Source organism: Ascaphus truei, chromosome 9, assembly GCF_040206685.1.
Source record: "Ascaphus truei isolate aAscTru1 chromosome 9, aAscTru1.hap1, whole genome shotgun sequence".
Classification (NCBI taxonomy): Eukaryota; Metazoa; Chordata; class Amphibia; order Anura; family Ascaphidae; genus Ascaphus; species Ascaphus truei.
In genome coordinates, this window is record NC_134491.1 from 38,048,778 (window position 1) to 38,063,877 (window position 15,100).

The 15,100-nt window shown below is 46.6% G+C and overlaps 1 protein-coding gene across 1 annotated transcript in view; it reads left to right on the plus strand.

The window, feature by feature from the left end:
• Positions 1-15,100, plus strand: part of CCDC85C (coiled-coil domain containing 85C) — a 170,398-nt gene that overhangs the window by 106,753 nt on the left and 48,545 nt on the right. The window contains exon 2 of the mRNA XM_075614393.1: positions 6,678-6,757. Within this exon, the coding sequence (XP_075470508.1) occupies positions 6,678-6,757 (80 nt within the window). The remainder of the gene's footprint in view (positions 1-6,677; positions 6,758-15,100) is intronic.

Sequence of the window (15,100 nt, forward strand, 5' to 3'; positions counted from 1 at the left end):
AAATAGCTGTCAGTGCAGCAGAAGAGGACTGAAGATGCAAAGTTCTGTGGGTAATATCATGTGACCAGGCAGTCACTAGATACAATTGGTGCATTGCTAGAGGGAGAGCAGGGCTAAAAAAAGGGGTGTGCCAGAGCCTGTTTCAGAAGAGGAATGGGAATAGACTTTGTAAATGGTTGCTATAGAAACATAAAATGCTTGTTATATTATAATACATTAAACATTTAAAAAAAAATAATGCTACAAGTATTTTCTCATAGTACAGAACTGATATATTAAAAGAAAACACACATGTACAGTAGGATATTGCTTGGACTGCAAATTTAGGATTGGACAGATCTCTGCGTTCTTTTTCTGGGTTGGTCTCAGCGCCTCCAGCTCTGATGGAACCAACGGGGTGTGGGTGTCAGCCCCCATCACGGCACTCTCATAACCCTCCTGCCCAGGAACTGACACCAGAGGCAGAGGTATCTTTGAACAGATTTTATTGTAGTACTTGCTGCAGCAGCTCTTCATTGCAGCATATCATGATCTCCAAAAGTCCCAGGAATTCTGGAGGGTGCATACCCGGTAGTAGGGCTCTGATCTGGTGGTATCTAGGCCAGACGGCCTAGAGTGAGCATGCTTTCCCCGCAATGGGGAAGTCTGACTGCTCCATCCTCTCTCTCTGAAGAGCAGAGGGAAAGCCTCACTACTATTTAGCTACTCACCTACAAAACTCTGGAAGGGACGGGCTCATGGACTGCACCCACCTACAAGTGGCTGTACACAGGCCATAAGTCACCACCTACCTTCCTTCACTTTCAAGGGAAGCAGAAGGGGGGTCACTGGCCCATAGATTAACCTGCTAATGCCTGAAACTTAACAGGACTTACATAGTGTATCTGCTATGTGGGGAGAAACAGGTACTATGGAACTTACCATGTTATACAAGCAATAGTAAACTCTGGGTTTTTGAAGTGAAACTTCTTTGCTGGCACCTACAGAGTTTTGATAGGAAAAATCACTTGTCTTGTAACGAAAAAGAAATGATGTAACGCTACAGATGGGCGCACGCCCGCGCATGCACATACATCAAAGTTCCAGTCCACACGGAGGTTGTAGGCAGCGCATGCGCAGAAGTGGAGCCGCCGGCTCGGCGTGCATGCACAGCAGCCTCCAGCTTGTCGCGCATGCCAGACTTGAGAGACAGACACACAGAGAGACACACAGACACACACAGACAGACCCACACAAACACACACAAGGAATTCACAATTAGTATAAATAGTGCAAATAGCTAAAACTGGGGGGGGGGGTGCCAAGCACCCGCATTCTAAGTCAAACTTCTTTGCGTTTTGTCACTGAAATTGTCTTTTGATTTTTAATTAAAAACATCAAAATCACAAATACAATTTCTGTGTCAGGATGTGCTCACCACAAACGAGACGGGACCGCGGTGCTGAGGTGGGATAGGGATAGGATATAACGCCACCCACAGCCACGAGGGCACGTCTTGATTGAAGAGTGGTCTGGGATTCCGGGATCTGGGTAGGAGAGGTACGGATGGTAGAGGGTGCGGTAGCCAAGTCCAGGGTTAGAGAGAGAGACGTTGTCGTGAATCGGAATGCCAGAGATGAGGAGAGTCGTGATGCCGTATGCCGAGTTCGGGATGCCAGAGGTGCAGGAAGACGTAGCAGAAGCCGGTCCGGTACACGAGGGAATCTGTGAAACAGAACTAGGGAGGCAGAGAGTGATGAGAACAACTGGTTCTATGCTCAGCCGACGAGTTAATGAATCTGGAGGGTATATGTAGGTATGAGGAACCAATAGCCGAGTAGCAAGGTGGGGGTGTGTGAATGGGCCAGGCTGAGACAGGGATAGGTCTAGATGAGTTCCTGGAGGAGGAGCTATAAATCCTAGAAGTATTGGTGAATTGTATTGTGGCATTGCAAAAGGGTACTGTCTCTTTAAAGGGTTGGTGCGCCCCTGTGTGGCCGCGCCTCCCTGTGGCAGCGTCTGTAGCTGCGTGCGCGACCCACGCCCTGAACCGAGGGCAGAAGAAGAGACTGGACGTGCGCGCGCGCATAGGAGGACCGGAGCTCGGCGCCATGGGGAAGGAGTCCCTGCGAGCCGCGGGAGACCCAGACAGAGCCGCGGGTGAGTAAGGAGCACGCCGTGCACGGCGTGACTCCTGCTTCCTTACATTCTGTTACAAAACAATGACAAAAGACAAAAGTTTCACTTACAGATGCAGCGGCCATTATTTTAACAAATCTCGAAATATAATTTCGAGATATGCCCGAGATCCTTGCGAGTTGCGCCGCGACAGACTAATGGCCCGCCGGAGCAACACAGCAGGGGTTCCTGCTTTGTGTGTCTTACCGGGGTCTGCCTCTCTGTAACAGACGCGCAGTAAGAGGCTAAATCAGTCACTCTAACTGCGTGCCTCTCACAGGTGATCGCGAGGGTTTTATTAAAATTCTAACACCACAGTATTGTAGCAGGGGGTCTCCAGAGCTGAACCGCATTGATTTCAGGTCCGGGTACCCCCTACTTCCCGAGATACAGGCCCGTTATTGGGTGCCGGTAACCCCATGTTAAAATCATGTGGGTCACGGGCCCGTGGGAACTAAACAAAGCAGAGGGGATACCGGCACCCTATACCGAGACCTGTATCTCAGGAAGTAGGGGTCTCCCCGGCTGAAATCTCGAAGGCTTTGTGGGAAGTAAAATGCATTTCTCGCCACTTTGTAAGCAAAAGGTTTACAGTACAATTGCAACATATCTTATTGAAGCAGGCATTTTGGGTGTTCGCCAGACTTTCTGCTTTGAAGCAAATACCTAGGTAATAATTACTGATATAAATATATTGCCAGGATTTATCTTATTTATATCCGTCTGACATTTGTATTTCCCATAGCTATATGCATTCCGCAATTCCACTTAAACTCTACTAAATAATTTGTGCTGGAGGGCAAGGAAATATAGTTCACTTAATTTGCTACATTCTTTTCATGATAATCAAAACTATTGACCTATTACGAAGGGTTGCCAGGTGTCCGGTTTTGTCCTGGACAGCCTGGTATTTTGCCCCTGTGTCTGGTATAAAATTAAAGGTAAATACTCGACATGTATGTGTCCGGTATTATCTCTCTACGAACGTAGGGTGGCCGGCGGCCGGCCAGAGCAGTTCCTGATCCTCCCCAAGCTGCAGGCTTCTCTCTCTGCCCCACGCCGAGGTGTGTGATGCTGACACGGGCCGTGTCCTCTGACGTCAGCACCGGAAGTCAGCTGGGCTCAGCTTCTTGTAAGCGCTGGCATGAGAGGGAGGCATGGCGCGCGTCCTCCCTCGGAGTGGGACAGAGAGGGAGGGAGAAGCCTGCAGCTGGGGGAGAGCTGGGTATGGCGGCAACTGCTCTGACCGGCCGCCTGCTTCTCGCATCCACTGCTCCCCCTCCGCAGCCACTGCCCCCCCTCCTCAGCCACTGGCCCCCCTCCTCAACCACTGCCCCTATCCGCATCCACTGCCCCCCGCATCCACTGCCCCTCTCCGCATCCACCACCCCCCGTCCGCCCTTCTGCAGCCATCACCTCCCCCCTCCCGCAGCCACCGGGCCCGACCTGACATCATCCCCAAGGTAAGTGTGAATTTTATATGTATTGGGGTGGTGGGTGTATTTTGTATATGTACTGGGAAGGTGGGTGTATTTTGTATATGTATTGGGAAGGTGGGTGTATTTTGTATATGTATTGGGGTGGTGGGGGTATTTTTTATATGTATTCTGCATTTTTTACCATTGTGTCCAGTATTTTTGGACGAGCCATCTGGAAACCCTAATTACATACCTTTCCTGCATGGAATGAGTAAAGACCTGTGCCTGTTATTTTGACAAGATTAAGGCTAAGGTCCCGCTGCCTCAGACCACGCGCCCGCACTGCAGACAGGTGGCGCGTGGAGAGGCCCTTGACCGCGATATGCGGTCTGTAGGGAGCCGGAGCAGCAGGGGGGCGGGAGCGGGGGTGTGTGGTAAAACAGGGGCAAGAGGGGGAGCCCCACGCGCCCACAAGCTGGCCCCTTCACAGCTCCCCCCATGGAGGCACGTTAGTGATCGGGGGCTGGAGGACACCTCCCCGCGCCACCAATGCAGCGCCAGCCACTTCCAGCCACCAACTCGAGCCCTCCAGCCACCTCTCTCCGTCAGTCCCTCCCCAGCTTTCCCCCTGCACACTCAACACGCCCAGAGCGGGCAAGTATGGGGCCAGCCACGCTCCCGCCAACCCCTCCCAAACCCCCCCCATGCCTACCTCCAGCCCGGGCAGCAGCCACAGGGATCGGAGGCAGAGGGGGGAGCCAAAAAAAAACAACGATTGACCCCGTTCCCACCTCCCTGCCAGCAGCAGCTGCAGGGATCGGGTGAAGGGGGGCACGCGGGGACCTTCTGACCTTTTTGGTCAATCGGCTAGCGGGCAGCAAAAACACACAATACATATATACACACATACATACAGATACATACACATACGTACATACATACGGTGACAAACGCCCCTCTTTTGTAGCGCTGACATCTGTCTGGGATCTTCCCGACACAGTCTTCTAGGGTTAATTATAAGAATAACCGGATCATACAAAGCATTACGTTGTTTGACTCAGGCTTCTGCCTGCTTTATTTTCATCCCAGTAAGGGACTGCAGCTTTAACAGGTGTAGGCAGGAGGTAGTCAGATATTAACCTTCAGCGGTTTACTCATATCACTGTTATAATATTTCACACACTGTCACTTTAAGAAACCAAAAATAAATCATATAAAGAAATCCTATCCCATTCAGGGATCTAACTACACAGCAGAATCAGCCTCTCTAACTTTTTCTGGGCCAACTAAGCTGGTTCCCCATCTTAAAACAATGCCCTCTCATTTAGGGTCACTAGATACAGCATACAGTCTTTTAGATACAGCAATAAACATTTGTTTGTCTTATCTGTTCGTGGCGGGAACTCGGTCCCAAGTGTCCAGGCAAATCCTCTGGTACTGCGATACTCCCCAGCTGGACGCAGGGGAGCAGCGATACCCCCAGCCTCCAGGCTCTAAGAAGAGAGACTGAAAAGCAACCCTCTCTGCTCTAAATACCTGTTCTAGTGATTAGGAGAGCAGGTGAGGGAGAACTAGACACATTGTAAACTGTGGTCTGGATTTTCCATCCACCAGCCTGAGTAAATGTGAAGCTGTGGAAACGGATAATTTTGCACTATTCCTGCACTTTCTGACCTAAAACCGGGCAGAAAGATGCCTAATATCTTTGGACTACTGTATGTCACAATACATATACACACACACACACACTCCCCCCTCCTACCTTTTGGAGGCGTGGGAAGCTCTGACAGCTCCAGTCCCCGGTGCTGATCGGTTCCTCAGCGCACCACGTGATGCGTCAACGCTAGGGATCTCAATTCTCTTTCATCCCCTGGCGGCTGATGCGTCACAGCGCGTTGTGAGCCGTGCAGCGAGGGGGGACTGGGACCGAAGGATACCCTTGCTGGTGAGGAACGTGTACGCAGCCGTACGCGCCGCCGGACGCAGCGGGGCCAAAGCCTAAGAATCAGAGATTATTTACTGAAAGTAGCCGTGCTACCTGCACTTTCAAATCCAATAGGAAGCACTCCTGAAAACTATGCTAACAGCAACAATCCGGCCAAAGAAACTGTAGACCAGCATCTTCTTATGCTTCTAAAAACCTAATCCGTTTTCACAAGGTTACAAATAAGATGCTCCCTACATCTCTTACTGGCAGTAGTGAGGTGCAGGAGATATGAGGCAGTATAGTCCACTGGACAACTAATAATGGAGGGTCATACAATTGCAGATGCCAATATGTTCAGTAGAGTTACCTAATAAACTACACTGTACTTCTTTAGAAGTAAACCTTTTTTACGATGATTTGCTACTGTTTTCAGTTTCCAAATGCCTGTCTGTTTTTTATTTAGAGTATAATATTTTGTAGATTATGATACTGTAGACGGACGTTCACAGAGGTACACAATTGGAGACTTTATAAGGTGAAATTATAACGAGGCTTTATTGTGCCTTCTGGCAGAGCTCAAGACATGGTCAGCTCCAGAGATCTGTGTTCTCTTGGTCAGTCTCTCCTGGGAGACTCAAGAACCTCTGCTCTGTCTCCAAAGTTCAGCTCACACGTGAGCTAAGGAGTCACTTCCTGTCTCAAAGGCAGGCTTTTTCTACCACCTGTAATCAGGCAGGTGGTGTTAGTTAATTTGCTACCAGCAGTTAACCACCACACTGCTGGATTAGAGGTACATTTGTGAACAGGGATAAGTCCCCTGTTACAGATACCCTCTCTGAAAACACTCACATTGAATTTGAAGCAGGGGAGTCTAGTTTAAATCCTGGCTTCAGCTTCTTGTGACCTTAGGCAAGTCACTTTATCTCTCCGTGTCTCAGGCACCAAAAAATAAATGTATATGTACAGCACTGCGTACACTGGCAAATATTATTATTATATTGATATAGATTTTCTTGTGCATACACTTCTTAAACTGTAGGAGCCTCTTGATCAGATGTTTAGATTTTATTTTGATGACTAAGAATACCACCATGTCTTGTGTATTGTGTACTGTGAGCTTCTTGTATCCATTCTGTTTCATTAAAATACCTCCCATTGTATTGGTTTCCTTCTAGATTCCTCTTCCAACTACATCTGGCAACTAGAAACCAAAGTCAAGCTTCTTGAGGAGGCCGACAACAAACTTTTGTCACAGGTAACATTTTGCTCTGACTGTGAATGATAGTTAAAGGTGAATGTTAATAGCTTGTGCAGTTGGGGAGCGAACTATACATTATCACGTTTGAATACAAAAAGGATGGGGGAGCACAATGGTTGGAAACAGGCAGTGTTATAGAACTGGTAATTGCTCTTTAAGGTGAAGCAGTTATATCCTGAGCGGGTGTGTTGGCTCAAGTGTCTAATATCTAATTGGAAGGATAGGCACACATGGGTGTATGTGTGTTGGTGTGAAAGTGAAATAAAATAAAGGTATATAAAACTTACACGGCCTTGTGTAAGCCCAGTCACATCAAGGTTTCTTTGGGAGTCCCGTGTGCTTCTGATGAGGCTTTTCTTCTTGCAATGCGGGTTCTTCTTCTTGATGTATCGTCCACTTACTTCATTGGTTCACAGTGCCACTCATGGGGGATTTCCTCTCGTATAAATAGAAAGGAGGATAGGGTTAACACATATAATTATATATACGTCAATGAGGGGGGGGATGGTGTGTTTTGTGGACCACCAAAAATTGTATACTATATATTATAATTTAGCACTCACACGGACTAGTGTGAGTGTAATCCTATCTTGGTATCTTGTTCACTTATAGGTGTTGCCCAATCAATATCAGGTGATGAAAGGGTGGGGTATAAGGGTATTAGTGGTAAATATAACACAATACTCACACGGGCCAGTGTGAGTACACACTCTTAGCGGTATCTTGCTCTTCTGTTCCAGTTGTAACTGATGGTGAAGATGGGGTTAACATATAAAAGACATTAATGTCTAGAGGGTAAAAACACTAACTTTAATAAAACATGAAAAAATAAAAACAAACACAGAATACAATTCTGTGGAAGGTAAATGCAAGGGGTAGACAGTGTGGTGTATAGTTGTAGGGAGTCTCTCTCTTCCGCGTCCGGATGGAGAGCTGCAACTGCACCTCCGCCTCCTCTGTAATGTGCTTTAAAATGTTCCAGGTAAAGAGCAACGCGTTTCGTCCAAGTACTGGACTTCCTCAGGCTCTGTAGATGACGTTTGATTATCACGTTTGAGCCTTCATAGGGATTACTTTAATTAAATCAGCGAAAATAGATTTTTCTGGATGTCTAATCTAATTTATTTTGTTACAAAAAATATTTCTTGTAACAGCACTTGTAATCATTATAATAATTGCTTGTAATTGACTGGCTATTAACTCCTGAAAACTCTTCAAGGATTTCAGAAAAGCTTATAAATCACTGAATACATTTTCATTTTCTTCCTTCATATAGGGCAAATCTAGTCCCGTATATCTTTGTATGTTAGTAAAGGTATTTTGATATTTTATTTCTGATTTATTTATCTCAAAAATGAGCATTTTAGAGACAACAGAAACCTTGATAATGTGTGCATAGACACGTTGCATTTAAAATAAATAAATAAAACACAATTGTAATAGAAGATATCATTTAATATATAAACTGGATATTTAGAGTGGATGGTTAAGTTTTGTTTTCTAAATCAATTTAATTTATTGTAATGACATGTCAAAAACAAAATGAGAGCGGTACTTGAAATCTTGGCCTGGACTGGAAGGGGTTGAAAATGCATCCAGGATAGAGATTTTCGGTAAGGTAATGTACAACATTAAAAAGATCGCCTACACATGTTTCATATGTATGTACTGTATGTATCTATATCTTTATTTATATAGCGCCAAAAGTGTACTCAGCGCTTCACAAAGAATACAGTACAGGGAATTATAATAATACAATAAGTGCAGCAAAATCAGACAATAGGTAAGGAAATCCCTGCCCCAAAGAGCTTACAGTCTAAGTGTTGGGAGACTTACAGAGACAGCAGGTGAGGAAATAAGTGGCAATGATTTGCCTTAGTGACAGTGGGTGTGGGACAATACCCATTAGTGCAGTCTATCGACAGGGCTTGACAAATGCACTCGCCCACTCGCCTGGAGCGTGTACATTTTAGCCGCAGGTGACCTATCACTCGTATTCTCCTTACGCTATATGTGTACCATAGGAAGAATAGAGCATAGAACAGAGCACCTGCGTGCGCAGGGTAAGAAGAGCTTTGTGTGGCTAAGGCCTCATCCAATAGGAGCATGGGCGGGGTGGGGCGCCATAAGGCATAAGCCACTAGGAGAGTGTTGCGTGGAGCGTTTCTGCACACAGTGGCGGTGGGTGACAGATGGCACATGCTGCTGATGGCATTACAGGACCGGCAGTGGCATGAGGCGGAGGCAGCAACTGGAGCAGGTACCAGGGAAAGGGACACGGACACACAAACACGTGATCCTGGGCCGGGAGGCTTGGCCAGCGCTGACAGTTGTGACTGACCTCTGCTGTCTCGGCGCTGCCAGCTCCGTGTCCGGCTGCCGGGCCTCAGATTTATTTTATATGGTTTGGCGAGTAGCTTTTTGGGTAACTTGTCAAGCCCTGGCTATTGGGATGTGTGATTTGTTAGGTAAGTTTTAAGGTTAGTCAATATTAGATCAATCAGATAGGTTAACACCATTAGCAAGGGAAGAGGTAGCAGGGAGGCAAGGATGAGAGCAGGTCTGTACATGGCTAGGTCCAGTATTCAGAGAGATATCCCCAGCAACAGGAAGGAGTAGATAGAGGGTGTGAATAGAGGCTTTGTGGGAGTGTCAATTATTGAGGGGTAAATAAGTTGTTGTGAGAGAGGTGTATAGATAATGGTGCAGTGTATGGGCATAGGCATAGGTGAGGGGTGGATAGATGAAGAAATAGGGATATGAAGGGAGTGGGGAAGCTGGAGAGAACATAAATGTTTACAAAGATGTGAGGAAACAGTAAACAGAAAAAGCAGTAGGGAGAGCATAGTGAGATGCAGAAGGGGTGACTTCCCAGGTATTGAGGATAGAAAGAGTACAAATAATCAGAGCATTTAGAAAGTCAAGTTCTCACAGTTGCTGTTGTTGTTGTAGTGCAGAGTCCAGATCTTCTTGTATTGTTCACCTCTAATTTCAACTCCAGTATTAACTCCACAGACACTTTATATACAATACTTTAAGATGTAACACAGCCAATGGCACAAAAAAGATAGACTCACTTAAGTATTCTAGTACATTCACGTCTTGTCTAATAATATATATAATATATGTGTCATATAATCCAGCTCTGGATTAACTCTTTGCAGTGCCAGGAAATTATGAATTATAGCCCGTATGGGAGTGGAGTATTGTAATGCAAAGATTCTGGATTCAGCCAATAACTTGCACACTCTGAGTCAGTAAACAATCTTAGAGATGTAATCAAAAAGGGATTTTACTTGGCTTCGGTTACTGTATGTTCTCAGTTCACCTTGCACAGCTAAACAGTATGCAACAGAAAATGCTCCAAATAGTGGGGGAAGCCCCAATCAGCCTAGTCTGATCCCGAAAGAGCGACGAGAATTCTTAGGCCTCGGACATGCTTACCGCTGGCGTGCTGATGCGCGCTGAGGCTCAGGGAAAGCGGGTGCTTTCCCTGGCCTTGCGGTTGCTTGTCCTGCTCGCCGTAAGGGGGCAGGCCGGGGTCGGGCCAGTGACGTCACGGAGCTGGTTCGCCCTCATTGGGCGAACCGCTCACGTGACCGGCCTGTCGCGCCGGCAAGTGGGGGAATTTGAAATTCCCCTAAGACCTGCGCTTCCGCAAGCGCGCGGAAGCGCAGGTGAGCCCCTACTAAAGCCGCTCTAATTGCGGCTGTAGGGGCTCAGTGCTGAGCGGGAGCGCGCTTCCGCCAGCAAGCAGGCAACATGGCCGAGGCCTTAGCCAGGGCACCTGCACGGTCCATGGATGAAGCTTCTAGCACTATCCCCAGCCTAGGCTCTTATTTATAGCATTTTTTGCTAGGCTTCCTCCAATCAGCGCTGTGTTGTAGCAAATGCATACTTAAACTGAAGAGTCACACTTCCTTGTAGTAAACAACACTAAATATGGAAAACATGTGACAGAGAGAGATCTGCTCACCCAAAGTTCATGCCATGGCACACGTATGCTGATGTGTGGTAATATTTGTGACAGAGAGAAAAAAAGCTCTGCTCACCCAAAGCACATGCCATGGCATATTAACTTCAGCTAATGAGTGGTACTTTCCCATACATGTATTCCATGGAGATTAGAGCTAGATGTTTTTGCAAGGGTTTTCTGGACTTTATTAAGAAACAATCTCATAGTATATATTTAAAAAATAAATAAAAGTATAAATGAAAATCATGTCAGTATTTACAATCCCTATTTCCTGAGAAATTGTGGGATAGTACCCGACAGGATTTTTTTAGAGAGAGACATAATTTAATTTATACTTATTTTAACAAAATCCCGTACATAGGAGGATAAACAAATGTATCTGCATTCTCCAAGCCAACCACACATACACCCAAGAATTAGCCACCGATGCTTAGACAGACATCCCCAGGGGAAAAGATCTCCCCATTTATATAGTGGCGGTTGCACTTTTATTCAAAATCCTGATTTTAAGAAAATCAAAACTTCAGAATATATTAAAATCATCTATAGAATACAGCCGGAGCATTGATGTGTTCTATTGACATTAATATTTGGAGCCTTTTCCTTTCCGAATCAACATGTTTGCATTTAAAAAAAAGACCAGAAGGGGGGCATTGCCGACTGCTGGGAAGGAGAGACACACAGCAAGTGAGTTCCGGGCCACAGGCAAGCACTTACCTTGCTAAAAAGCTATAAGAAAGGCAGTACTAGGTGGCCTGTAGATCGTGGACCGGAGATACTCTCTTTGTTTTCCTCGGGAGGGGGAGAAGACGGCCGCCCCGGCCACTAGCTGGATTCATCGGAGGCCGCCATTACGGGATCCAAAATGGCACCGACCTGTACCTTAACGACCGGCCAAGATAGAGAGAGGCCTCCGTTGAGAGACTCTGCGGCTCGGAGTCGGAGGAGAAAGCAGACGAGACCCGTGACGCGCTGCCGAAGTGGAGAGGGGTCCCCAGGGAGAGGCGCTGCGACTTAAAGTCGAGGGGAGAGCTGGTTGGTCCCGCTGCATGCTGCCAGGAGTAGAGAGAGCAGAAGGAGCGCTCACTAGCTGGAAGACACAGGAGAAGGGAGAAGGAGCGGCTCAGTGAGTAAAGATACTAACTCTGAAGCAGGGGAACCTGGTTCAATTCCTAGTGTTGGCTCCTTGTGACCTTGGGCAAGTCACTTTATCGCACTGTGTCTCAGGCACCAAAAAACATAGATTTTAAGCTCTACGTGGCAGGGACTGTGTCTGTAAAATGTCTCTGTAAAGCGCTACATAAAAAACTAGCAGCGCTATTCAAGAACAAACAACAACAACAACAATCTCTGGAGTCTCAGTGCAAAACGAAGATTGGGTACACAAACGGATATATGAAAGCACCCCTCCTCCCCCAGAAAAGAAGAGAAAAGGTTAAGAAAAGCACCCGCCCCCCCCCCCCAGGGACTGTGCCTTGCCTGAGCCCCAACACCTAATTGGTACTAGTCTCTAAAGAACAGGGGGAGTAACGTAATTAAGCGCAACCTACTGATCTACCTAACAAACATAAATTACCCTCTTGAGACAAAACAGAGAAGCCCAGGTGTGAGCTTCATACACTCCTTTGGGTGACCCGGGAAGGGGAGGGGGGTTGGAGGCACTGATCAGTCAAAAGTTCCCACTACAAGATTTAGGGGCAGGGGAGAGAGAGGGGGGGGGGGGAAGAGGAAGAAAAACCGCAGTATTTTCAAAACTCAAGTGAATAATTGAAAATAATGGATGAGTGAGCGAGATGCCTCGGCAATGTGGAGGCTTAGCTCAATTTAAAACATACATCACCTGGACAAACTCGGCTCTAATTTTATATTAAAACTTGCCAACCATCAACATTCATGCCACCCAAACTACAAAAAAGTGTACGGAAAGGCAGGAGGCCTCCCTTTTCTTCAAGAAATGCACCGTAGGAGCTAAAGATCAGGAAGCATCTGACGCAGGCGAAGACTTTGATCCAGAATCAAGCTCAGAGGAAAAAGCGGATGCCCCACTCACCTGTGAAGAAATGTTGGTATTTGTTCAAGATATCAAAAGTTCTTTTCACTCTGAAATATAGAGTATCCATCACAGCCTTAGGCTTACACAAGTGCAAATTGTTTAATGCCTATGCGGCGCCCCTAGCGCACGCGCACGATGGAGCTTGATGGCGCGACCACGTTTTGAAAGAACAAAAAATGTTGTCTTTTCAAGCGTGGCCATGTGACGTCCACGTCACGTGAATGGTTCAGCAAATGAGGGCGAACCAGCTTCATGACGCATCTGCCATGCCTCCCCATCGCCTGCTGCGCAGTTCATACATCACTCGGGCGAGAGGTGCAAGGTATGCGATGAGCACGTGCGGATGTGTGCCAGCGTGGACTATAATCCAGGCCTTAAGGATGAGATGGTGTCTATAGGAGACCATATTGCGGACTTGGAAGAAAAGGTGGATACTGCTACCTTTGCTCAAGTGTCACAAGCCTGAGAAATACACAAATTAAAAACTCAAGTTAAAATTATTTATGAAAAACTAGAGGACGCAGAGTACCGGTCAAGACGTAATAATTTGCGGATTAGAGGGATACCAGAGGAAGTTGATAACTCTCAACTTTATTCATATCTCATCCGTCTTTTTACATCCCTCCTACCAGAAATATCAGGAGATAAAATAGAGCACACACCTAAAAACCTAAACCTGGCAAACCACAGCATGTGATCGTCCGCCTACACTATTTTCGTGCCAAAGAGGAAATATTGAGAGCTGCTAGGTCCATCCCAAAGATTGAACAAGATAATGTTCAACTTCTTATCTTCCCTGATCTAGCCCAAATCACACTGAACAAAGAAAAATGTATGCACAGATTACCCAAACACTGCGAAACAACCAAATTCGTTATCGCTGGGGATTCCCATGCAAGCTGTTGTTCACTTATAACGAGACAATATATGTTTTCCTCTCACCAGAAGGGGAAGAAAAACTGAGATTACTAGGTCTGCTTAAACTAGAGGACTCAGTGGCCTCCCAGTCCTCCATCTAGAGCACAGCACCCGGTATGGTGAAGGCTTTAACCCCAAGACGAGTGAAAACTAATCCTGCCTGAGAAGCCAGGGCTAATCACACTTTAAAGCTGCAGTTCAAGGTGCCGTTTATTAAAACAAAAATATTGTTTTTCCCATTCAATATCTGCATCAATACAATGTGCAAACTGACAAATGATTAGCTAAGCTGCAGATCGATCCGTTCTCCTGTAATCGATTCCTTGCTCCGGGTTATTTAATTCAGTTCTTGCACAGCATTCTGGGCAATGTAGTCCTGGAATATGATTGACTGGGCAGTTACTAAATACAATTGGTGCACTGCTATAGAGAGGGCGGGGCGTATGAGAAGGGGAAGGGAGCTGTCATTTTGGAAATGCTTCCTACATTAGAAACATTAAAAATCTCTTTAAAACATTCTTTTTAAATGCTACAAGTATTCTCTCATAGTACAGAACTGATTTATTTAAAATAAATGTAGGATATTGCTTGAACTGCTGCTTTAAGAAGCAGCTCACAACAGTGTCACAGGAAGGGATGTGTTCTGGACATGTTATCAGTTGATCATTTTTTCTGCCCCGGAAATGTTCTTCATAGTTCAGTTACCAATCTCACACTATGTGGCCGATTCACAAAGCAGTGATAAGTGGATTTACGGGCAATAAAAGCCCTTATAGCGCGATACTGTCTGCTCTGCAATTCACAAAGCTGTGATAAGAGTGCAGTATCGCGCTTAAATGGCTTTTTATCACCCATAAACAGTCAGTGAAACAAAAGTCGTACGATAGGCCAAAAAATAACAAACCGGTCGTTTTTTGCCAGTAACTGTTATTCACAAAGCAATGAAAATTATATCGTACAATAAAAGTTTGCCATTTCTATTCACCAGCTAAAGGCTGACGCAAAAGAGATGGAGACATGCATGAAAGCATTTTCTTTTTTTCCTGCGCAGCATTAATACATTAATACAAGAGGCCGGCGGGGGTCTGCGGGTGGTCCCCGTGGGTGTCCGGGGGCCCAACGGGTGTCCGGGGTCCTCGGGTAGTCCCTGTGGGTGTCTGGGGTCCTCGGGTGGTCCCTGCGGGTGTCTGGGGGTCCTCTGGTGGTTCCTGCCGGTGTTCAGGGGCCTCCAGGTGGTCCCTGCGGGTTTCCGTGGACTCCATGTGTGTCCGGGGGATCTTCGCTGGTTCCCATGGGTGTCCAGGAGCCTCCATGTGGTCCCCGCGGGTGTCTGAGGACCACACGGGTGTCCAGTGGTCCTCAGGTGGCCCCGTGGGTGTCTGGGGCTCCTCAG